This window comes from Pituophis catenifer, unplaced genomic scaffold (genome assembly GCF_029215685.1).
Source record: "Pituophis catenifer annectens isolate HBS135680 unplaced genomic scaffold, rPitCat1.0.hap2 SCAF_1, whole genome shotgun sequence".
In the NCBI taxonomy this organism is placed as follows: Eukaryota; Metazoa; Chordata; class Lepidosauria; order Squamata; family Colubridae; genus Pituophis; species Pituophis catenifer.
In genome coordinates this window covers 19,324,449-19,350,959 of record NW_027256881.1, presented here as the reverse complement: position 1 = coordinate 19,350,959, position 26,511 = coordinate 19,324,449, and the positions used below count along the sequence as shown (strand labels likewise).

General features: G+C 41.7%; 1 protein-coding gene across 1 annotated transcript; it reads left to right on the top strand.

Moving 5' to 3' along the window:
• Nucleotides 1-2,005: 2,005 nt before the first annotated feature.
• Nucleotides 2,006-26,511, top strand: LOC139308442 (myeloperoxidase-like; the record flags this gene model as incomplete). Its single annotated transcript, XM_070931970.1, has 13 exons — nt 2,006-2,087; nt 3,119-3,212; nt 4,118-4,293; nt 6,808-6,934; nt 9,873-10,002; nt 11,964-12,170; nt 15,181-15,496; nt 16,554-16,714; nt 19,506-19,743; nt 21,983-22,153; nt 22,346-22,583; nt 24,552-24,769; nt 26,392-26,511. Coding segments are annotated over 12 exons (2,148 nt in total), but the record flags the coding sequence as incomplete, so codon positions are not given.

Sequence of the window (26,511 nt, the reverse complement as noted above, 5' to 3'; positions counted from 1 at the left end):
TAGATTACAGCTCCTATTCGGATAGATAAGAAATAGTGCATATTGTAATTCAGTGTATCTGGAGAGCATCACATTGGATAAAGTCGTTCTGTTTTGATTAGGAAATCTACAGTGGGAAGCAGAACCATTGCATCTTTAAGTGACAGCATAAAAAGAAGTCTCTTCCCTCCACCCTCCTCCCGGCATCAGCTTTGCTCAATCAGAGCTGATTGCAGGCTTTTGAGTTTTACCTAAGTTTGACAAATAGGATAGAAGCAAAGTATCTACATGCCAATAAGGCTAAACTACCTTGTATTTCAAGTTTTTGTGAATATTTATGGGATGATCATATTAACTCTTTGTACCTTAATATTTTAAATATTTCCAGAGTGAGATTTCTAGTGTATAACAAAAACCTTTCTATATTTAACTTTTCCTTTGGCACAATTAGCTTAGGCTTAGGAACTTTGCATTCTGTTCTTGAAGAACAATGTAACATTCCTTGATAGTTTTATGGCTATATAACATGACTCACTCTTTTGCCTAATAGCAATTTATAGTGACAGCTGCAGTCATTTGTTCTATTCATTAAATTTTTAAGCTGTCCATTTCCCCCTACAAGGTGAGTCCGGACAGCTCCTCCTACCATCATTGGTAGTCATCCTATCATAATTGGTTCACAATTATTGTAACTGTGGACAGAGCTTTACTTGACTTCAGCCTTGGTTGGGTGAGGCTATGAAAATGTTCTACACCAGGAGTATAAAACTTGCAGCCCACGGCCCAGATGCGCCCTGCCCACCCCCATTTTAGCAAAGGGGGCAAAAGTCATGATATGTTATGTGACACTGCGAGTTTGACACTCTGTTCTACGCCATTAATGCAGAAATGATCTAGAACTAAGAAACTGCATATACAGCATCTCTTCTGGATGTGACTGTGATTGACAGCTGCTGTCCCCAAAATGACTCTCTTACAGAGCTTTCCTCTATTTTGAGGAATGCATTTACTCTGAATCTTTTAGGGCCCCAAACATCCGCCAGCCCTAGAATTTTCTTCTTCTTTTTCAATTGCTGTGATCTGTTTCATGGTCATTCAAAGTTTAGTTCCCATGGCAGTGATTTCAACAACTTTGGGTATTTTCTCTGTCATATGTCTGGGGGCAAAGAGGAAGGAGAAATAGAGTAAATCAAGCATGCACTTTAATGTACATAAATTGATTTTTCCCTCTTGCTATTGAATGCAGAAACAATGGACAGAGATTGAAAGAAAGACAGAAGGAAGGGAAACAAGCAAAACATATATAATACAATTGTGGCATTTGTGTTTTTATAAATGGGGATGGGGATTTTTATTTCAGTTTTTTTTCAAGAGGGATATAATTACACTACCTGGGCTAGAGAAAATAGGGTGCCCGCTCCATTTGCTATCACCTATGGATGATCCAGATTTTTCCTGCCCAGTTGTGGTAGCTCTAGAATGGCGGAAGGAAAGAAAATTCCAGATCTAGGACAAGCATTTTTATACCCAGACATTGTCCTGTCCAAGTCTGTGGATCTAGACCAGGGGTCAGCAACCTGTGGCTCTGGAGCCGCATGTGGCTCTTTCACCCTTCTGCTGCGGCTCCCTGTCACTCAAAATATGCATCACAATCGCCAATGTGCGACACCCGCTGGCACGTGATTTTTTTAAGCTTTTCAACCCCTGTTAGGCCAACCATGGATAAATCCAAGAAAAGAAAAGTTTCAGGAGAAAACAGACTGTTTAATTCAACTACATAGGCTAGTTTTGTGGCTGCTCAGGAAATAGTCAGGCATGGGAAGAGTTTTGTGGCTCCCGGTGTTTTCTTTTCTGTGGGAAATGGGTCCAAATGGCTCTTTGAGTGTTTAAGGTTGCAGATCCCGGGTTTAGACTCTAGAGTAACTGGCTTCTGACATTCTAAATTCGTATTAAAATTCAGTTTGACAATTAAAGATTACTTTCCCAAATGATTTGCAAGTAACTCATATCAAACCTTTGCTTTCTCCAAGGCCTAAGGCTGTTCTTTGTTCTTCTGGGTATTCTAATAGCAGTAAAGCTTCACGAGGCAGATAACCTTTCTCTGCAAGGTAAGGCCATTCACTTTAGAACCACTTGTTAAAATTGAGTTGAAGTGTCTGTAGAGGTCTGCATGTGTCCCCACTTCTTGTAAAAATGCAGCCTAAACAGTTCATCATTTAAGAACAAGCTGCAGGAACAAATGCCGTTTTCCAAGTGTTTTTGATTGCCTCAGTGTGAACAACTCACTTACAGCAGAAAAAAAACAACCTAAGATCATAGACTGCTAACATTTGAAGTGATGCAGAAATTCAGTCTGTATTTCCTTTATTGGTGGACACTCAAAAGTCTGCCAAATATCCCTAAGGCAGTATTTCTGAACCGTGGTGGCTGTAAGACCTGTAGAAGTCAATTCCCAATTGTGTGGCTGCTATCTTGATTATTTTGATCTCCCTTACAGACAACTCTCATTGGAAGCAGACGTTTCTAATAGTTGCCAGGATGATGTCTGTGCATAACAGCACCTCTGTGACAATGATGGATTTGATACATGCCAGATCACGTGAATGCTGTATATAATTTGCATCACTGGCATGAAAGCATATTACACATGGGCCATCACACATTCCCTCCATCGACACTCATGCTTAGAATCTATTCCATCTTTGGTGGTACCACGGTATAGAGAAGGGCCACCAAGAGATATGCACTGTCAGAATTCTGGGAATTGAAGTTTTCTAGGCTTAAAGTTGCCAAGGTTGGAGACCCCTGCCCCTAAACAACCTTTTACACAGCCATGACTTGTGTAAGCTTTTCCTGGTAAATCTCAGGTACCCATCCATAACATTAGTAACTGACAAGGTTTAAAGTACTGTGTGAGCACAGAGTCAATTTTAATAGACAATTACGGTACTTAACAAAATATACCACTGATCTTACAAGAGGCTTCTCAAAGATGATGGCTTCTAGATATGCTGGAATATAACTTTTGGAATTCAGATTAGGGACCAGGTTAAGGAAGCTATATTCTCATCAGTTTGTTTTTGTGGGATTTGATTGAAGTGTCTCCTTCAACAAAATCCAAACCAAGTGTCTCTTTTAGACACAGCAAAGAAACTGGAACCTCAATTCCTTCTGCAGAATGTGGAAGAAGCCAAGAAATTAGTTGATGCTGCCTATGAATACACCCAGAACTGGTAAGATTTTGCACAAAGTTTCCCGAAGCCAGGTTTATTTTTGCCTTTTCCCGTCTGCTCTATTTGATGAAGATTTGCTGCGTTGTTTGCTAGATGACTTCTCTGTGTGAATGTTCAGACAAAAATTCACGCAATGTGCCATGTTGTTTCATTTGGAAAACATGGATATTTCTGCCAGTTACAAACTGATTCAGTAGTTTAGCTATTCCTGTTTTCATCCCATATCTTCATTCCAGTGGTGAAATACAAATTTTTCTACTACTGGTTCTGTGGGTGTGACTTGGTGGGCATGGCTTGGTGGGTGTGGCAGCGGAAGGATACTGCAAAATCTCCATTCCCACCCCACTCGGGGGCCAGCCAGAGGTGGTATTTGTCGGTTCTCTGAACTACTCAAAATTTCTGCTCCTGTTTCTCTGAATTGCTCAAAATTTCCGCTACCGGTTCTCCAGAACCTGTCAGAACCTGCTGTATTTCACCCCTGCTTCATTCTGCATGTTTTGCTGCAGCTTTTGAATTGTGGATGTTTTTATTTTTCATTGTGATTGAAAATCTCACAGTATGGAATTGATTTGGCAGTATACAATTGGAATCAAAATACCAACAGGCATACTGTTTGCCTGCCTGCGCGTCATTAAGGGCACAGAAGCCTTACAAAATCAAGGTGATAATATTCATTTTAGCCAATGGGATGAAATCAAAGGGCGAATGATTAACATGAAGAAATGTAAAGTATTAGATTAGGATTATGGAGGCGTAGTTCATCCCTAGATTTCATTAGATGATACAAAACAGTCTCCGCCTCTCAAGTTAGCATCCTTGGCTTTGTCATTGTAACACACACTTTGCGGTGGGCGGGGGGGACTTTTATTCTGCATTCTTGATTTAGGTATTTTCCGATTCACCAGGTTAGAAGAAAAACTAAAGAAAGAGACAGTACGCCCTTCAGAAATCCTAGTGTCTTTCAAACAACCTATAGGAAAAACTCGGTTGCATGTGAAAGCTGCTCATTATATGCTGGTGACCTTGGACCTCTTGAAAGAGAAGCTACAGAATGCATTTCCTCAGGAATTCAATATCACAGGTATTTTGCATACTTTGAACTAATACACTAACCAAAAGTAAAAATCAAGTTTTCCTTGTCAGTTGGGTTCAACTCTAGGGCACAGTGCTCATCTCCGTTTCTTGGCCAAGGGAGCCAGCGTAATCTGAAGGCATTTTCTGTGGCCTTGTGGCTAGCATGGCTATATGCCAAAAATGGACAGAATGCTGTTACCGTCCCATCAAAGTGATACCTATTAATCTACTTGCATTTGCATGCTTTCGAACTGCTAGGTGGGCAGGAAAAAGTAACCAAAAGTAGGGGAAATAAAATGCTGGGTTTTCTTCCATGCTTAATTTACATTCTTTGCTATTTGCACATCATAACCTCTGCAATAACTTAGCTTATCACAGGCAGATCAAAACTAATGCTAATGCTGAGTGTTTCAATTTGAAAACTCCAACCCCAATGTTGATAGTGTAAGCTTTTAAAATATCAAATGGTGCTCATAAGCATGCAGCCTCACGCATTACCATCTCACGGAAAGTAGGTTGTGCTTTAACATTTGCCCTTCTCTACTTCTTGCAATGCAGTTTCCCTAGTGGAGAACAAACCTATATGAAGGGAAATACACCCGTTCCTGGAAAGATAGATACAGATTTATTAGGAGAAGCTTTGCAAAAACAATGTGCATTTGTCAAAACTGTACAGTTTGGAAAAATGTGCAAAGATACTTTAAAAAATGCCTGCAATCTATTTTTTTTTTAAAAAAATCTCAAACTTGTAGAAGCCTAAGATGAACTAAATATGAGGAACTGAGAAGAAACTGAATTGACAGATTTACCCATTCATTTTGACCGCAGAGTACATGTACATTTCTTGTCCAATCATTTTCAAAGAGGAAGCAAGAGAGAAATGTTTTTTCATCTAAGAATGTAATCATTTTATGTTAGATGTCAGTTGATGGTTGGGTGGGGCAACCAAAAATGACATGGATAATTATTATTTGTAAGAAGCTAATATTTTATATGGAAGCATCTGTCTTCATGATAATTTCATGGGAAATGTTTTCAGAGAATGCTTTTGATTGTTTTTTTTTCTCAAATCTTGTCCTATGCGAACAAAAGGAAGACCCTTTTGTTTTCTTTATCATTTTCAATAGCTTTTATGATGTGTTAAACAGATTCAGTTGCATAATAATGCATGAGACTGAATTAAAACATTGTCCAGAGCCCCCTTTAAGGGAGATGGACAGTTTAGAAATATGAAATATAAACAAACAAACAATAAATAAATATCTGCAAGTTATGGCAGAAAGAAACCTTAATGCTGATATACCTATAATTATATCAAGTTTATTTTTATATGCTTTACCAAAGCCTATTAGAGCATTACATTTTAAGAAGAACATTGGGAAACTGGAGATGATCCAGAGAAGAATGGCTAAGAGGGTGGGCAGTTAAAAATTAACTCCTATTTATTAACATTACCCAAGGGGTGGGTATATTTAAATTTAGAGAAAAGAAGATCTTCAAATTGGTAGTTGAAGCTAGATTAGAGTATTCTTAATTGTTCCTAAGGTAGAACTCAGTTCAATGGATGGAAATTAAAGAGAAAGAGATTGGGGGCTGACAAAAAAAAAAACCCAACCCTGTAAGAGCTGCTAATCAATGGAACATCATGTGATGGTGGGCTCTTCTACCTTGAAGTCATTTAAGGACCACCCAAGCAGGCATGCTTCAGAGATGCTATACTTGTATTCTGCTTTGCAGATCCTACATTGAGCAATAGATTGACTTGAAGACTTCAAGAGGGCTGCTATTGAACAACATGCTTAACTTGGCTTCAAGATGGCTGCTATTGAACAGCATGCTTAACTATTTAACCCATTTTCTGAATTTGCATAATACCTTGACTCCTAAAGCAGCCACATAACCTGCTAAGCTTTACACACGGACAAAAAATAAAACAGTTAAAATGTACCAAGTTTAGCATGTTTTAGGAATACAGCCACTAAGTAAATTACTGATTACCGTAGAATGGTTGGTTGGAGCTGCTATGAATGGCATTTAATAGCTATCCAACATCTCTGAAAAAGGAAAATATTTCACCTTTTGACCCAAAGGTCCTTTTTTTAAAAGGCAGCTGGACACTGTTTTTCTTGATGATATTTTGCTTCTCATCCAAGAAGCTTCTTCTATTCTCCCAGAGGTGCTTTTTTCAAGAGGCAGCTGGACTGTCTGGTAAGAACTTTCTTCAGTTCTGTTCTTCAGTTCTTCACTTCAGAAGTGAAGAAGCTCCTTGGATGAGAAGCAAAACATCTTCAAGAAAAAAAATAAAGTCCAGTTACATTTTGAAATAGCACCTTTGGGACAATCATGACTTGGATAACTGAGACTCTCCATAAACTTTCACCTTTTGAATTTCCTCATCCTTACAAAACATAAATCCTGCTTTCGGTTTTTAAAGTATAATTCAGAAGGCAAATGATTCTACTCTTGCATTCTTCTGTTAAATTTGCAGCCCTGAAGTCTAAATCCCTTTGCTTTCCTACAGATGTGCTCTCGCCTTCCCAGATGCACACTATCTACAAGGCAACTGGATGTGCTTCCCAAGAGATCCGTACAAAGGAATGTGATGAGAAGAGCCCTTACCGAACCATTACAGGCGAATGCAATAACCTGTATGTTTCTAGAATAGAATCGGATAATGTTTTGGTGGCCAAGACCCTAGTCTAACTGTTTTTAAGTGCTAATGGCTGCTAGGTGAAGAGGATCATATCTTAAGTTTTAAAGAAACTATTATGGGTTCCTTTTTAAAAAAAAAACTGTGATGTTTAGTTTAAGACTTACATTAGTTTTATCAGTGGTGGAATTCAAATTTTTTTACTACTGGTTCTGTGGGTGTGGCTTGGTGGGCATGGCTTGTGGGCATGGCAGGGGAAGCATACTGCAAAATCTCCATTCCCTCCCCATTCCTAGGGGAAGGATATTGCAAAATCTCCATTCCCACCCCCTCTGGGGCCAGCCAGAGGTAATATTTGCCGGTTCTCTGAACTACTCAAAATTTCCACTACCGGTTCTCCAGAACCTGTCAGAACCTGCTGAATAGTACTCCTGGTTTTCATCCGTTGCTCACCTCAAAATGGCCAGAAAATGTAGCATCAGTTTCTGACCATGGATCAAGCATTGGTCATAAGAGGCTTCAAAAGATGCCTGGGTCATAGGTTATCTTCCCACTCTTTCAGTAGAGTCTATTGCAGGGGTGTCAAACTGGCAGGCCAGATGCGTCACGTGAAGGTCACACCTACCCCAGCTCTGCAAAGGGGGAAAATGTCACAAAATGTCATGTGACATGGCGAGTTTGACACCTGTGGTCTATTGCACATGCAAGAGTATGGCTCTTGGCCCTAACCTATTGTGCTTAAGAGGATATGATGGGAAAGGCCTAAGAAAGTCATCCGGCTGCCCCATGGAAGCTTGCACTCCAACAGTGAGGTCATTGGGACGTGACCATGTCTAGAATGGCATGAACCACTTCTTTTTGTTGGGAGATTTATTCCTGGAAGACATTAGGGCTGCCCTCAACTGATAAGAATGGTCTGGTCTGGTCTGGCAAAGAATAAAACATTCCGAAATTCTCCAAAATGTGCAATCTCTGAAGTTGGCACTTACAAACTAGATGTATTCTGTTAACTCAACCAGTTGAATTTTATCCCACAAACTAAGGTTAAATAAACTAAAGCTGAGTATGACGAATAAAATCAGTTACTGAATCCGGAACAAGCTCTCTTCAGGTGTGGAGTGTCAGTCTAGCTCAAGGGTGTCAAACTTGATTTCATTGAGGGCCACATCAGGGTTGTGTTTGACCTTCGTAGGTGGGCCAGGGGGGCCAGGGGGGATGTGGGCAGCTTGACATCACTCATGTCAGGGACGCCTTTGGTGGCCCAAGCACTCTGCTAGCAAAAACGGGCTCACAAGCTCTGTTTTCAGCTGGGATGGCCTCCTGCAACTTCTGCTAGCAAAAATGGAGCTGGGGAGGGTCACACGCGGCCCTCCTGGGCTCCATTTTTGCTGGCAGAGGCACCGCAGGCTGGTCTTTTGCTGTTCCCAGGGCATCCCCATAGGCCAGTTCTAAGCACCCTGTAGGCCTGATTCGGCCTGCGGGCCTTGAGTTTGACAGCCCTGGTCTAATTGGCTCTCCATGATCAGCCCTCTTTCCTGTAGAACAGCTATTATTGTTCAGTTAGGTTTACACTAGAATGGAATTGGCAATAGAAGTCAACACCTGCCAACCTTGGATGACTTTGGACCCGTTTAGGGTGGGATACAGGCAGGGGTAGGTTCTAAAATATTTTACTACCAGTTCTGTGGGCGTGGCTTATTTTGTGGGTGTGGCTTGATGGGGGGTAATGTGACTGGGTGGGTGTGGCCAACTATTTTTTTTTAACTTTTAAAAGTATTTTTTCTACAACCTTATGAGGTTGCAGAAGAAAATGCTTTTAAAAGCCTCTGACAATCAGGCAACTCAGCTGGGATCGCCAGAAGCTTTTAAAGGCATTTTTTTCTGCAACCTCTTCAGTTGAAGAGGTTGTAGGAAATAAAATGCCTTTAAAAGCCTCTGGCGATCCCAGCTGAGTTGCCTGATCGTCAGAGGTTTTTTGTTTTTTTTTACTTTTAAAAGCATTTTTTCGGCCGAAGAGGTTGTAGAAAAAATGCTTTTAAAAGTAAAAAAAAAAAAGCCTCTGATGAGGTGGGTGGGATAAGCAAGCGGTGACCAGGCCGGGGACCAGTTTGGGGGCGTGGCCAGCCAATGTTATTACTGGTTCTCCAAACTACTACAAATTTTTACTACCGGTTCTTCCGAACCGGTGCGAACCAGGAGGAACCCACCACTGGATACAGGTTGTCTAGACAAGGAAGTTCAAGAAGTTTCCTGGAAAGAGACAGCCAAATCACTTTTATGACATGCCCATTGCCAAGAAATCTGCTAGTATACCATCCTCAGGAAGAAGCTGGTCATCCTGGCATCTTTTCTATCTCAGTTTGTAATTCAACATATGAGAATCCAAATACAGGTAGTCCTCAATTTACAGCAGTTTGTTTAGTGGCCGTTCAAAGTTACAATGGCCCTGAAAAAAGTGACTTCTGACCGTTTCCCCATTTGCGCCCATTGCAGTATCTCCATGGTCACGTGATTAAAATTCAGATGTTTGGCTACCAACTCATATTTATGACAGCCGCAGTGTCGCAGATCATGTGATTTACTTTTGGTGACCTCCTGACAAGGAAAGCCAAATTCACTTAACAGCTGCAGTGATTCACTTAACACTTTTCTTGGTGGCAAGAAAAGTCCTAAAATGAGGCAATTACCATTTTTACCTCAAATGAGGTAATGACCCCATTTTTACCTCAAATGAGGACTTATCCATATTGGACTTTCTTCTGGAACTAAACCTCAATACTTAATCAGAATATGGATGATGTATTTGCCGCAACATGTGTGAATGCAATTGAACTTTATTATTGGATTTTAAGGGTTAGCATTGTGTGTAAACCAAGTCTTATTGCTTTTAAAAACTCCCTTCTAAATGAACTTTTGGATTTAACGAAATATTGCAGGAGAATTCCTACTTTGGGATCTAGCAACCGTCCGTATGTCAGGTGGCTGCCTCAAGAATATGAAGATGGCGTATCTCTCCCACGTGGCTGGACAGAAACGAAGCCGTATTTTGGACATCCTCTGCCCTTAGTAAGATATAATCCCTATTTAATTCCAGGATGCTTAGTTTGAACAGAGGAAAGGATCCAGGATTTTAAGGGAGAAAAACAATTGGAAGGGAGGAGAGAAACCAAGAGTTGAGGCAAGGAGAATAGAGAAATGGAATAATTGATGTAATTGAAGTATCGTAGCCAGAAATGAACTAAGGAGTCCTAAATTTGTCTGCCAGAGAAGAAGTGATCCAGGTAGAATTTAAGGCCTATACATGATCTGGTGCTTTTGTACACTAGTTACAGCAATAAAAAACAGGAATAGAGAGGGATTTTCATGAAGAATCATATCTTATAGTTTTGCAAATGAAAAGATAGAAACTTTGTTGTGGTCAAATCCTGACTCACTTAAATAAACTTTGAAGATATAACATAAATATATCAACTATCAAACAACTATGGTGCACATTGGGCTTCCAATTTGCTGAGCAGCCCTGAACAAAATCACAACCACGACTTAGACCTTTGGTCTATTATATTTCAAAGACAAGACCAATTAAGAGGGAGATACAGTGTCATTTATAGCACAGCATTGGTATGTTCTTTGAAAAACCAATCTGGATGACTTTATTATGATCACGTCCTACTAGGTTAGCATGCTAGCTGTGCTGTCTTTGAAATGCAGTTAGTCCTCAACTTACCATCATTCGTTTATTGACTGCTTGAAGTTACAACACTTATATATTTATGAAGTTGCAACACCCTTGCAGCATCCCAGGTTCATGTGATCAAAATTTGGGTGCTTGGCAACTAAATTGCTAATCCGGCATAAGAGTAGAGATCTGGTGTTTGAATGCATCGTTGGCACTGTGCACATAAAAATATTTTGTAAGCCCTAGGAGAAAAATAACAATAAAGTTAAGGGAAGAATAAACAAGAGGGCAGAAATAAGACAATCTCATGATGATTTAATCTGCTCGGCATCTGCAGGCTACTGAAGCTTTCTCAAAACAGATTGAAAGAACCAAGCACCCTGAAAAAAAGACTTGATTATTTTACTGGATGCTGCGCAGAAGGACTTCAGATTGAAATGTTCTATCGCAGGTCCCATATATAAGGCCTCTGAAATTCAAATACTTAATAGTAATAATTAGCAAATACCCTGTTTCCCTGAAAATAAGACATCCCCTGATAATAAGCCCAATTGGGCTTTTGAGGGCATGCGCTGAAATAAGCCCCCCAAAAATAAGCCCTCCCAAAAATAAGCCCTCCTCAACAATATTTAATAGCATGTACGGCCAATTACCGCCGTTTCCTCTGGTTAGGGTTAGGGAGACAGAGCTGGAAATCAGGTAAGACGACAAGAGAAGCCCCTTCTTGCTCCATGCGCCCCAGAATAATAAGACCTCACTGAAAATAAGGCCAGGCACTTATTTAGGGGTTCAAAAAAATATAAGATAGTGTCTTATTTTCAGGGAAACACGGTAATATATTTGATATAATAATAAAATACAATACAATAAGGTTAGATAATAGATAATTAGATAAACCTTTTTATTTAATCCTTTTAGTTAATTGCTTTTAATGACGTTCCAGGATGCCAGCCATTTGTATTTAAGTCTTCTGCCTGAAGACCTTGTGAAGGCATTCCTCTCTCTTGTCCCATCAAGAACGAGACTCCTAGAGCAGTGGTTCTCAAACTTTTCTTCACCACGGACCCCCTTTAAATACCTTTTGTGGCCATGGACCGGACCCCCAAGATTTAAATCATAAATCATTTCTTCAAGCATTCATGGAGGACCTCGCAGCCTCACAGGGGTCCACGGACCACAGGTTGAGAACCACTGTCCTAGATGATTTCATTGGCAGTTTGTGAAAGTATATCTTTACATTCCTTCTCCTAAATTATCATCTAGCGATTTGTAGTTGTTTCCAGGTTTCATAAACCCTTTTCCTTTCCTTCTGTCTCTGCCATTCTTGATAATAATTTCTTGGTAACAGGTCCGGGCTGTATCCAATGACATCGTCTTCTTCCCTAATGTGAACGTCACTAATGATCCTTTCCGCTCAGTCTTGTTTATGCAATGGGGGCAGTTTATTGATCATGATTTGGATTTTGGACCTTCTGTGACAGCCACCCTCACCTTCATAAAAGGATTAGATTGTGGGAAAAGCTGTGAGAAAGCGCCGCCGTGTTTTCCAATCAAGGTATGAGAAATTCTGAATCTAATTCTGCATGGATTAGCAAACTACCAAGAGACATTCGGGATGAGTGTCCCAAAGGTGCTTTTTCAAGAGGCAACTGGATTTTCTTTGTTTTCCCTTGAAAACGTTTTGCTTCTCCTCCAAGAAGCTTCTTCAGTTCTAACTGATAAACCTCCAAGTGACCTCAACAACTCTCAGAGAGAGTGCTAACCACCAGATGACTGCAAGGAATATAAATCTTTCCAGTCTCCACCCTTCAGTCAAAATTGAAGAATTTTGAAGAAATGTCTTCAAAAACAAAGAACATCCAGTTGTCTCTTCAAAAAGCACCTTTGGGAAAACCATAACCTGGATGACTGAGAATCTCCATAGATATTGAGGATGAATGGAAAGCTCATCAGCAGGGAATTCCTGAGTCTTCATACTTTCAGGGCTTCTACTGCCAACCACTTAAATTTGTCAGCCTCTGTTCTTCATCTTCCCAATGCTTCCTAGTTCTGCTTTTCCATTTTTATCTCAATCTCCCTGTCCACTCCCTTGGTGTCTATTCTAAGCATGTGCAAGCGAAGAGATAGAACATGTCCAGCATTTCCTGCTCCGCTTGATAGACTAGATCCAGAGGAAAGCATGATTAAATTAACAGTGAGATTCATAAGGATCTGGGCTTCCTAATGACGTTTTGGGCAAGAGTCTCCTCTGCTCTTTGTCAGAAATACTACAGTTATGCTAGTTTGTTTGAGATGTTCCTATTTTGGTATTTTGTTACTGGCTGCCTCTAAATGCATAATAGATAAAACTCATTTAATTTTGTTCAGTGGGTTACAAAGAAGTTCCCAACAGGCCTAACAGTTAAAGTGCTGGATTGCCATTGGGGAGATCCAGGTTCTAGTCATTTTTGGCAATTAAAACTCACTGGGTTATTTTGGGCCAACCACTCTTTCTCTCTCTTAGCCCAGGCAACCTTAAAAATGAAGAGGGAGTAGTATATAACTCACTTTGTGCTCTAGAAGAAAAAAAGAGAGAATGTTTAATCATAAAGGACTATTTTGTCCAAAGTCATTAAAGTACAGGAGTCTTTGAATCCTCAACTTTTTATTTATATAAATTTATATAGTTTATATAAATTTATATAGTTTCTCCCCAAAAAATCAAGACAGGATTTCTTCAACATTTCTTGTTCATATAGTTATCCCCTTTCCTGGACCCATTACAGCCTACTCAATTATACCCTTTCCTGGACCAACAATATCTGCTCATTGTTAACTACACCTTAGTCACCTTCCATCTTGATTGTTGCAATATGCTCTACATGGTGCTGCGCTTGAGAAGTATCCAGAAGCTTTTAAAAGCCTCTGACGATCCAAGTTTAGCCACGTGATCATCAGAGGCTTTTTTTTTACTTTTAAAAGCATTTTTTTTGCCAAAGATATTGTAGAAAAAAATGCATTTAAAAGTAAAAAAAAAAACCAGCCTCTGATGATCGCGTGGCTCAGTTGGACATGGTGGGGTGGGTGCAGGGATTTTTGCTACCAGTTCTCCGAACCACCTGCCGCCATCGCTACTGGATTGGGTGATCTGATCCGAACCGGGAGCATTTCACCCCTGCCTGCTTGCCTTGCTTGACTGGCCTGGCTCTGTGCGAGTTCGCAGCAACACAGCTCTGCTCTGGGTTGTGCTGCAGGCCCACTGAACTCTTCCTGTGATGAGGACTCCCTGGAACCAAATTCCTTGAACTGTGGCTGCTCTCAGAATTCAGCTGCTCTTCTGGACTTATAGCACCCAGGAACTATTGGAGGTGCATGTTTAGAGCTTGGCTCCTGGACTTGCAGTGAGTGGTGGGACTTTGGGGGGGCAAGTTAGCGCAATAAAAAGGAGTTAAGCCTTCGTTCTGGCTGTGTTGATTCCATGCCTAGCCGTGGGTCATGAAACAGAACATAATTCTGCCAATGGACCTGGGGACCCCATAGTCACATGGAGCCCATTAAGTGGCTGGTCTGATTTTTGTCACTAGGTACATGGGGGTTTATTGGTTTTTGTACTGGGATTTTACCTTTGTAAGCCCCCCCCCCCCCAGAGTCCAATGTGAATGAGTTGGGCAGCCATACAAATTTTTATTTATTTATTTATATGCCACCCTTCTCCAGAGACTCAGGGCAGCTTACAATGCATTAAGCAATAGCCTTCATACTTTTGTATATTTTATACAAAGTCAGCTTATTGCCCTCACAAACTGGGTCCTCATTTTACCTACCTTAGAAAAGATGGAAGGCTGAGTCAACCTTGAGCCTGGTGAGAATTGAACTCGCAGTAATTGCAGGCAGCTGGAAGCTAAATACTACCTTTAACAGTAGCATTAGTCTGCTTCTGTTTTCTTAATAAATACATATTAAAAAAGACAGCATTGTTGAGCCAGCATGCTTACTAGATCTAACCTCCTGATCTGACTTGAAGAGCTTCAGAGGCTCACTTATGTGGCCATGATTACTCGGGCTGATAGGGGTTGAAGTCAGTGGTAGGTTTCTACTGATTCGCCCCGGTTCGGACGAACCAGTAGCGGTGGCAGCAGGATGCTCCGCCCACCCACCCAGACGTCATCACGGACGCTCTGCACATGTGCAGAAGGTTCTGTGCATGTGCAGAAGCACTGTCCACGAGCAAAGCAAGCGCATGCACACGTGCGCTCCCAGTTCCCAACCGGTAGCGAAGGTAAGTGAAACCCACTACTAGTTGAAGTCCAAAACCCATCACCAAAAGTAACTCATTCCAGAATTGGATCATATTTATACACTTTCCAAGCATGCCTCTGTTGTGTTGTGTGTTCCTTTTAAATATTAATGGAAGAAAGAGGGAAAGCATGAGGATAATGGTGCCTACTGTACCATTATCTACAATATCCTGTAAAACTGCAGGATATTGGATATTCCTTTGCTTGGCATATTCCTCTGCTTGGCAAAATAAAGGAAATGTTTTTTGAACCTGGGAATTTAAGCTCCTCTTCATCTTTTTGTTCTAGATCCCACCCCATGATCCTACACAAAAGCGTGAGTGCATGCCCTTTACCCGTTCAGCTCCTGCCTGCAATGGTGGCTATGCCATCCGCAACCAGATCAATGCACTCACATCCTTTGTTGATGCCAGTATGGTATATGCCAGTGAAGACAAGTGGGCAATGCAGCTAAGAAATTTCACAAACGACCTAGGACTGTTGGCTGTGAATAACAGGTTCAACGATCGAGGCCTTTCCTTTCTCCCCTTTGGCAATCCTGAAGGCTTTCGGGAAAATTGCAATGTAACAAATGCAACCCTTGGAATCCCCTGTTTTTTGGCAGGTAAGTTATTTGAGAGGTGCACCATTTGTTTGGGGCTGCTTTTGCAAACTGAAGTCACACCTAGTGAAAGGGATAGCAGGAAGAGATAAAAGGAATAGACAGCTGCAAAAAAGATGATTAGGAGACTGGAAGCTAAAACATATAAAAAAACGGTTGCTGGAATTGTTTAGTTTAATGAAAAGAAGGACTAGGGGTGACATGATAGCAGTGTTCCAGTATCTCAGAGGCTGCCACAAAGAAAAGAGAGTCAAGCTATTCTCCAAAGCTCCTGAACACAGGAGTAGAAGCAACGGATGGAAACTGGAGAAAACCAACCTAAGCTAAGTAGAAATTTCCTGACAGAACAATTAATTACTGGAACAGTTGCCTCCTGAAGCTGTGGGTGCTCCATCACTGGAGGTTTTTAAGAAGAGATTGGACAACTATTTGTCTGAAATGATATAAGGTTTCCTGCTTGAGAAGGAGGTTGGACTAGAAGACCTCCAAGGTCCCTTCCAACTCTGTTATTGTGTAAAAGGCGGATCTGAATACTGCGGACACTTGGAGAGCTGCTGTCACTCATTTAATTTAATTTAATTTAATTTAATTTAATTATTTAATTTAATATTTAAATTTATATACCGCCCTTCTCCCGAAGGACTCAGGGCGGTGAACAGCCAGAAATAAAAAACATCAAATACAAAATTTAAAAAACAATTTAAAAATATATTAAACAATTTGGCCCGACAGTTAAAATCCCCCATTTAAAATCCAAATTAAAATTATACAATTGGGGAGATCTAGACAATATGGATGAGCTGCGAAGCTTAGCTTCACATAGCCTTGCAGAAGCTAAAATTAACTTCCTCTAAATTGCATGCTGGCTGGGGTTATTTGCATGACTTATTAACCCTTTCCCTTCACTCACTAGAGAAGATTTACACAAGATATCTTTTTTGGCGACATACACACACACCCCTCCAAATATCTGCTTCTTGTTCAAACTCCTCACTTGGAACGAAATATTGATTTATGACATCTCTGTTGCAATGATGCTTTCTTATTCTGACTTTTAAAGGTGACAATCGAGTTAATGAAATGCCAGGGTTGATTGCATTGCAAACGCTTTTCATGCGGGAGCACAACCGTTTGGCCACTGAGCTGAAGAGGCTGAACCCACAAATGCGTGGAGAAGAACTCTATCAGGAGACCCGGAAAATCGTGGGAGCACTGATGCAGGTGTGGGATGAATAGTTCCATAACTCTTTTACATAAAACGAAGGCACAATTCTATTTACTGTATTTTTCGGAGTATAAGACGTACCTTTTCCCCACCTAAAAGGGGGTAAAAATTTGGGTGCATCTTATACACTGAATGTAGCCCCACCCATCCATTGGCCCCCACCTTTTGGCCTCTGCCTCCCAGCAATTTACCTCCTTGCAGCAAGCAGCAAGAAGAAGCAGCCCATTTCAGTTTCAGCACAACCTAATTAACACAAGTTGATTGTCCCCGACTCTCAGCTGCTTCAGGCTGCAGGGATTGCCATTGCCTATTGCTGCATAGGCCTCTGCTGCTTGCTGCAAGGAGGTAAATTGCTGGGAGCAGATTTTTTTTTCTTGTGCTAATCAAGCTATGCTAAAAACGAAAATGAAAGTAAAGCAGGCTGTTTGCTGCACGAGGCAAAATTGCTGGGAGGCAGAGGCAGATTTCTTTTTCTTGTTTTCCTCACCAAAAAAGGTAGGTGCGTCTTATAGTCCGGAGCGTCTTATACTCCGAAAAATACGGTAAGTGGCTTAACTGCTTTGTGCAGCCCAGAATAACCAGTCCTACAGAGCAGGGTTGGGGAACTATGGTCTTTGTGACATGTGGACTTCAACTCCCAGAATCCTGAGCCAGCCATGCTCCTCACCCTTTCTATAGGGCAGGGATGGCTAACCTTTTCTGGACCGAGTGCCGAAAGCATGGGCGCGCACACCTGAATGCATGCAGGTGCGCCCAAACCCCCAAAATGCAATGTGCATGCGCCCCTTCAGCATGCGTCCCACCCCCTACTCATGCACGCATGGTCCCCTGCATGCACCCCTGCGCATGTGTGCACCCCCCAGTATGCGCCCCACCCCTGTGCATGCGCGGCAGAGATCTGAAGACTAGCTGGCTTGTGGGAGGCCAGCGTGCATGCATGGCACAACTGAACTGGGCCGACAGCTTGTGTGCCCAAAGAGAGGGCGTTGTGTGCCACTTCTGGCACTCGTGCCATAGGTTCGCCATCACGGCTATAGGGTAAGACCATTAGGGTAGAACACTGAATGACTTGAGCATGACACCTGCCCTCTGAATTTAGTTGTTTATCTACAGGAAGTTCTCAACTTACAACCACAATTGGAATCAGAATTTATGTTGCTAATAAGGTGGTTAAGTGACCTTTTCTGCTACCATTGTTAAGTAAATTACTGCAGTTGTTAAGTGATTCACATGATCGTTAAGCAAATTTTGACTTCCCCCATTGACTTGGCTTGTCAGAAGGTGGTGGGGAAGGTCGCAAATGGGGATCACATGACCCTGGGATGCTGCAATTATCATAAAGCAAAGCATCTCAATTTGATCACGGGTGCTGCGATGGTTGTAAGTGTGACAGCCAATCAGAAGTCCCTTTTTTCAGTGAACTTTGAACTGTCAGTAAACAAATGGTTATAAGTTGAGGACTATCTGCATTCATCTCTTCAATTTCGATCTCTTCTTTCCCCTAGCAGCTCAAGATAACGTAAGTAATGCTCTCTCTGTGATGTGCTCCCGCCCCAACAACAACTCTGTGAAGTTGAATACATCTTAATATTTCTTTAAAACTGTCTTTGCCAACCAGGTGTTCTATGGCAGGGGTCTCCAACCTTGGAAACTTTAAGCCTGGAGGACTTCAACTCCCAGAATTCCCCAGCCAGCTTTGCTGGGAGTTGAAGTCCTCCAGGCTTAAAGTTGCCAAGGTTGAAGACCTCTACTCTATCGGTGGCCTTCAGCCATCAAATGTTTGGCCTAACCCAGAGGTCTGCAACCTTAAACACCCAAAGAGCCATTTGGACCCGTTTCCCACAGAAAAGAAAACACCGGGAGCCATAAAACCCTTCCCGTGCCGGACTATTTCTTGAGCAGCCACAAAACTAGCATATGTAGTTGAATTAAACCTTCTGTTTTCTTCTGAAACCTTTCTTTTCTTGGATTTATCCATGGTTGGCCTACCGGGGGTTGAAAAGCTCAATAAATTGTGTGCTGGCGGGTGTCACACATTGGCAGTTGTGATGCATATTTTGAGTGACAGGGAGCCACAGCAGAGGGATGAAAGAGCCACATGCGGCTCCAGAGCCACAGGTTGCTGACCCCTGGCCTAACCTTAACTGTAAAGATGTTCCCAAGCAGTCTTTCATTTAATGCATGCTTGTCACTCTTTGTAGGTATGAATGAGGTTTTCCCAGCTAACAAGTCTCTCTCCTAGGAATGGCTTTCCCCAAAGGAATTATCAAAAAGAAAGCTTTAATGTTACTAACTTAATAACTGCAGGGATTCACTTAACATGTCAGTAACACGGTTGTTAAGAGAATCTGGCTTCCCCACAGACTTTGCTTGTTAGACGGTCGCAAAAGGTCATCATCACATGATCCCGGGACACTGCAACCGTCATAAATATGAATCAGTTGCCAGGCATCTGAATTTTGATCACATGACCATGAGGATGCTGCAACTGTCAAGTGTGGGAAAAAAAGGTCATAAGTCACTTTTTTCAGTGCCATTGTAACTTCAAACGGTCACTAAACGAACTGTTGTAAGTCGAGGACTATCTGTATTCTGTCTTGTTGTAAGCCTGCAAAAGAGATAGAAGCCAAATAAGTATATACAAAACATATATATTTAAGAACAAACCTCATAGCATCATGTTGAGGAAGACTGGTCTTCTGCTTCTAATATTCGATAATCGTTCGCCTGAATTAATTGCTTTCTTCCAATAGGCCCATGACTCTTCTTTTTGTCCTTTTGCTCCAGAAAATCACCTATACAGAATATATACCTGCCGTGCTGGGGGAGACTGTTGCTCTGCCTCGTTACAGGGGCTACAATGATTCTGTGGATCCCCGAATTGCCAGCTCCTTTACCAATGCTTTCCGTTTTGGGCATACTTTGGTGCGGCCCACTGTGCCTCGCTTAGACAGCCGTTACCAAGTTCTGAGTGAAACACCCTTAGAAAATGAGTTCTTTGCTACATGGAGAGTTATCTTCCAAGGTAAGTCCCAGCAAGCGGCCAATTTTGGCTGATCTCAAACAATTAAGCTGAAATGGACCTGGTTAGTTCTTGGATAGCACGATCTGGGAGTTCTCCTGAATATGCAAGTGCTGCTCGGAGTAGATGGTAGTTGTGTCCACAAGGGTCTTTGCGTAGTTTTGTGTTGTGTGTTGATTATGTACGTTCCTGGACTAAGAGGCCCAGCTCACAATAATTCATGCCTTAGTCATATCTTGTTTGGATTACTACAGCATGCTCTACATGGGGCTGCCGATGAAAAGTATGTGGAAGCTTAATCTGCTGCAAATTGTAACGGCACAGACAATCGTGGATGTTAATTGTTTGGCATGTGAGACATGATTGCTTTGGGAGCTGCATTAGCTACTGGTATACCTCTGGGTGAATTCAAAGTATTAGTGGCTACCTTTAAAGCCCTTCATAATTTAAAGCTGGATTATTTATACTCTCTCCACTCGTGTCTAGTACCCATCTTGTTATGTCCAACAGGAGTAGAATGCTCTGGGTCCCATCCACAGGAGAATTTCATCTGATCCAGAAACACAGCCTTTTCTGCCATAGTGCTGATCCTCTGAAATATCATCCCCCCTGAGATTAGACTTGCCCTGATTCTGCTGGTTTTTCATCAAACATTAAAAGCTTGGCTTTGCCTGGTGCCCTAGCAGAATGGGTGAATTGGCTTCATGGTTTATTTGAATGTGGAGTGTTGTAAATGTTCTCAGCTGCTCTTTTAGGCTATCAATGTTATTTTTCAAATTTTGCTCTTTTTACTGTTTATTTTGTTGTTATTTTTGTTAACTACCCAGAGTTGTTAACTATCTATGAGATGGGTGGACATATAAATCAATAAATTAATCTTCTAAGATTAAATAATGTTTAAACTTAAATAAGATTTAAAAAAATAACTGGGAATAATAAAGAGGTCTCTGCTTCAATGTACCTACACAAAACATGTATGAAAATTTGACTGAGTCTTGACTGATAGCTAAATCAGCTGATCTAGCTGTCAAAATCTAACTATAGCTTCCTCCTCATCTCGGTTTCACACCACAATAAAGACAGCATTTAGTGGGTGTTTCCCACTATCCAGTAATATTTTATGGGAGAAGTAAGAAGTCCAGGGGAATCCACCAATTTTTGTCCTTAATATGCCCTGTCATCATAAAGGTTGGAGAATAGAATAGAATAGAATAGAATAGAATAGAATAGAATAGAATAGAATAGAATAGAATAGAATAGAATAGAATAGAATTTTTATTGGCCAAGTGTGATTGGACACACAAGGAATTTGTCTTGGTGCATATGCTCTCAGTGTACATAAAAGAAAAGATACGTTCATCAAGAATCATAAGGTACAACACTTAATGATAGTCATAGGGTACAAATAAGCAATCAGGAAACAATATCAATATAAATTGTAAGGATACAAGCAACAAAATTACAGTCATACAGTCATAAGTGGAAGGAGATGGGTGATGGGAACGATGAGAAGATTAATAGTAATGCAGACTTAGTAAATAGTTTGACAGTATTGAGGGAATTATTTGTTTAGCAGAGTGATGGCATTCAGGAAAAAAACTGTTCTTGTGTCTAGTTGTTCTGGTGTGCAGTGCTCTATAGTGTCGTTTTGAGGGTAGGAGTTGAAACAATTTATGTCCAGGATGTGAGGGGTCTGTAAATATTTTCACAGCCCTCTTTTTGACTCGTGTAGTATACAGGTCCTCAATGGAAGGCAGGTTGGTAGCAATTGTTTTTTCTGCAGTTCTAATTATCCTCTGAAGTTTGTGTCTGTCTTGTTGGGTTGCAGAGCCAAACCAGACAGTTATAGAAGTGCAGATGACAGACTCAATAATTCCTCTGTAAAACTGGATTAGCAACTCCTTGGGCAGTTTGAGCTTTCTAAGTTGGTGCAGAAAGAACATTCTTTGTTGTGCTTTTTTGATGGCGTTTTTGATGTTAGCTGCCCATTTTAGATCTTGCGATATGGTAGAACCTAGAAATTTGAAGGTCTCAACTGTTTATAAAGGTTGGAGTTGCCTGCAAATCAGCAAATTTTATACCTATTGAATTTCCTGATGGCTGAAGAACGGTCAGGAGAGATTTTCAGCTCAGCTGTGAAGACCTGTAAGGCTACCCACTCAATTGCTGAGATTTCTCCTCATGTTTGGTTGATATCTACATATGGACACTGCTTTTGAAAGTTATTTCTTCTCTCTTTCAGGAGGCATTGAACCCATTCTACGAGGCCAAATAGGTACACCAGCCAAACTGTTGAGACAAGATCAGTTAGTAGTAGAGGGTCTCCGAGACCGACTCTTCCAACAACCTCCAGGACCTGGATTGGATTTGCCATCATTGAACATGCAGCGTGGCCGAGATCACGGTCTACCAGGTAATAAGAGTAGAGTGTTCCCATTTTGCAGGAAACATCAGAGATTGTGGAGTGCTGCCATATAGCCAAAAATAATGTAGAAAATTACAGCTCAGCCTTAAAGATGTTTTGAGATTGCAACATAGAATGATACTAGAGTGAACATCATTGTTCAAATGAGCAGAACTTTCGACCACTATTCTTGTTCTATAGGTTATAATGCCTGGAGACAATTATGTGGCCTCTCACAACCTCTCAATGAAACTGAGCTGGCTGAGGTCCTCCAGAATCCTCAAGTGGCCAAGAAGTTCATTCAACATTATGGGACACCCAAGAACATTGACCTCTGGGTCGGGGGAGTGTCTGAGCCCCTCCTCCGGAATGCCAGAGTTGGGCCTCTACTGGCATGTATCTTTCGGAAACAGTTCCAAAACCTTCGTGATGGGGACAGGTGAGCACATGAAACCTGCTATTTTATTGTGGCCGCTTGATCTACTATATAGCAAATGAACCTAAATTTGTTTCATTACAGAAAAGAAAAATAGAAAGTTGTGCTGCTACTCAGGGGTAGAAGACACACTTTGAATGAATAAGGTTCAGTTCCCAGTACTCCCAAACTCTATATTAACCTGGAAGGAAAACGATCCCTTAAAAACATTATATACACAATAAACACAGAAAAAATCTGTTTTGCTCTGTTTCCCTTCATATCAACTTAGAGTTACCAACTCCAGCTGAAACCATCCCTGGAATTAGCCCCCCCTGTAGCCCCCCTCCCCAAATAAATTAATTTTCCTTTTAAGTAAATAAAATAGATTTTAAATGTTGGGAAGTCATTACTTATTGGGTTCTACTATATAGGGCATGTTAGATTGGCGCAGGGAAAAGAATACGCGAGCAGCGAGAGGTCCGTTCAGCACTTTATTTAGGAGAATCAGAACTGCTGGCTGTGCTGCCGGGCTCGCCTTATAAAGGGAATCGGCAGGCAAGCCGGCCAATGACAGATCTTCAAATCTCCCGCCGGTGAACTAGCCAATCCGGCGGGGATGCCCATATACGGACATAAAAGGGCAAAGTGAACAAATGATTTGATTCAGCTTCTAAATCTTACATGTTACAAATAAAATAGCAATAAAACTGGGAAATTTTCAAAAATTTGGGAAGACATTGAAGAATCTACCATACATATTTTCTTGGGGAAAAAATGAAGGTCAACCCTCAAAAAAGGGCAAATCTGAATAAACTTCTGAAAAATAAATAATTGTAATTGTTTACGTTCATAAATTTGCTTTGCCAAGGAAAATTCAAGAGCAAAGCCAATTTTTTTTTACAAAAACGCATCTTCTAATAAAAATATCTAAAATTATATGTTAGATACCAATTTATTTTTAAAAGCAATTTTAAAGGGCTTGTTAAAGAGGAAAAATCCATTTTTTAAAGACTGCATTAAGTAATTCCATTTGTGCATTAAAAGTTAAATGACCTAAATTAAGGACAAGTGGGGGTTTTGAAAAATACGTTTAAAGGACAGTTTTCTGAAATAAAGGACTGTCCTCTGAAATAACAGGCACTTTAATGGCTTCAGCAATGGATGGAAAATGATCAAGGAGAAAACCAACCTAGAACTAAGGAGAAGTTTTCTGACAGAATAATTAACCAGTGGAATGGCTAATGGGTTGCACGTGCTCCAACACTGGAAGTTTTTAAGAAGAGATCGGTCAACCATTTGTCTGAAATAGTATAGGGCAGTGATGGGTAACCATTTTGCCGTCACGTGCCAAAATGGGGGGGAACGCGGGGGGTTATGCATGCGCGTGCCCATACCCATAATTCAATGTGCCCCGTCCCCCTGCGCTCCCCTCGCTTTTGGCACGTGATGGCACGGTGGGCCCGGTAGGCCTGTTTTTTCGCCCTCCCCTGGCTCCAGAGGCTTTCTTGGAGCCTGGGGAGGGCGAAAACAGCCTTCCCCACCCCCTAGAGGCCAGAAATGGCCTGTTTCGCGACTTCCGATGAGACCGGAAGGCCCATTTTTTGCTCTCCCTAGGCTCCCTAGGCTTTCTAGGAGCCTGGGGAGGGCAAAAACAGCCTTCCCCACCCCCTGGAGGCCCTCCGGAGGCTGGGAACTGCCCATTTCCCAACTTCCAGTGAGACCAGAAGGCCTGAAAATCAGCTGGCTGGTGCGCGCATGCACGCTGGAGCTTAGCTAAGGCAACGCTCGCATGCCCACAGATATGGCTCTGTGCCATAGGTTCGCCATCAGGATATAGCGTATCTGCCTGAGCAGGGGGTTGGACAAAGGTCCCCAAGATCCCTTCCAACTCTTTCATTCTGTATTGCTTCATTCCAGCAAGAAAGTTTCTGTAAATTTGAGAGGCTGCTCTTCATGTGACAATTTTTCTGGTGGTTTTTTTCCCCTCAGGTTCTGGTGGGAGAACCCTGGCGTGTTCACCCCAGCCCAGCGACAGGCTCTTAACCAAGCCACATTGGCACGCGTCATCTGTGACAATACCTACATCCGCGAGGTACCTCGGTTCATTTTCCGCGCCAACCAGTATCCACGTAATTTTGTCAACTGCACTGACTTCCCAAGGCTCAGCCTCTTTCCATGGAAAAAGCCTCCTCAATAGATTGGTGAAGGTAAGATGCATTTGGTTTTGGACGCAACTATGCAACCCAGTGGTGGCATTCAAATTTTTTTACTACCGGTTCTGTGGGCATGGCTTGGTGGGCGTGGCAGAGGAAGGATACTGTAAAAACTCCATTCCCACCCCATTCCAGGGGAAAGATACTATAAAATATCCATTCCCTCCCCACACCAGGTTAAGGTTACTGCAAAATCCCCTGTCAGACTTCGATGCTATCTCAAAATAAATGAATTTCCAAACTGCCAATCTTTAAGGAAATATTTTCTTTAATTGAGCACAGCCACCGGATCATGACTCGATGCGGACAAGACTGACCTTTTGCCCCCCAATCCCTCCCTTTCCAATCCCCAAATCTCTGCTTCTCATTGGCTATCTTCCAAGTCATTCTTCAGACTTCTTGTCTCGTCATTTCCCAGGAATGTCTCCCCCCTTCATATCCACAACGCGACTTCAAAGGGATTTAGCAGGCAAAAGTTCAGAGCTTATCTCTCTGTCTCCTCTGCTCTCTATGCCAGCGTCGAAGCGCTGACATCCCCATTTCCTCCCGATCAGCTGGGACTCAGGAGGCAGAGAATAGATGGGGGCAGGGCCAGTCAGAGGTGGTATTTACAGGTTCTCCAAACTACTCAAAATTTCCACTACTGATTCTCCAGAACTGGTCAGAACCTGCTGAATACCACCTCTGATGCAATCTTTAAATTTGCATTTATGAGTTTTTCCTTGGAACTCAGATAACCAACCCAGATTTGATCCTGCATTTATCTGAACTCTTATGGATCATCTTTTTCCCTAACACTGATCTTAAGCAGCTTCTGCCTGGATTTTTGCAATCACTATGGGCTGATGAACAAAGGAAGGTAGTTTGCTGCATCCCCAGTTGGGTCATTGGGGGTGTAGATGAGAGAAGCCTGTTTTGTTAGAAGTCACCTTCTAAATCAGGGGTGAAATCCAGCAGGTTCTGACAGGTTCTGGAGAACCGGTAGTGGGAATTTTGAGCAGTTCGGAGAACCAGCAAATACCACCTCTGGCTGGCCCCAGAGTGGGGTGGGAATGGAGATTTTGCAATATCCTTCCCCCTGGAGTGGGGAGGGAATGGGGATTTTTCAGTATCCTTACCCTGCCACACCCACCAAGCCACGCCCACAGAACCGGTAGTAAAAAAATTTGGATTTCACCACTGCTTCTAATGTGTTGTTATGGTTGGCACCAAGTGCAGGTTCAGTGTCCTGCTCCTAAACCAACCTCAAATTCATTACGGTGCACAAATTTTTAAAGGAAAATTAACAAGAATTCTATCTTACCCTCTTCATCCTCCCTCACTTAGAAATCCACTTCTCCAGAGGATAGGTTTATTCAGTTTATCCTATTAAAGCACCATTGTCATTTTGCTCTGCAAGCAGCAATTCAGTTTTGCCAGTTCCTATTTAATTTGATGAAGCAGAATAATTTTCAACATTTCGTTTAAAGAAGAGAGAATTTTGATGAAATACAATGGATAGAGTGGGGTGGAAGACATGCCAGAGTAGCTATTGATCTTATTGAGCTTGGTTGTTTTGTTCCTATAATAGGTTCATAACTATTTTTCTGATTTTTTTCTTTCTCTCTCCTCTATAGAAGAACATCCCAGCAAGTTCTGCCAGCAACCTGGAATTTCTGTTTTTGAGAAAGCGTTCTTTAACCTGCTTTAGCTTTTTTCCCCTTGCTGCCATTGCTTCTGCTTAATCTGGAGCAATG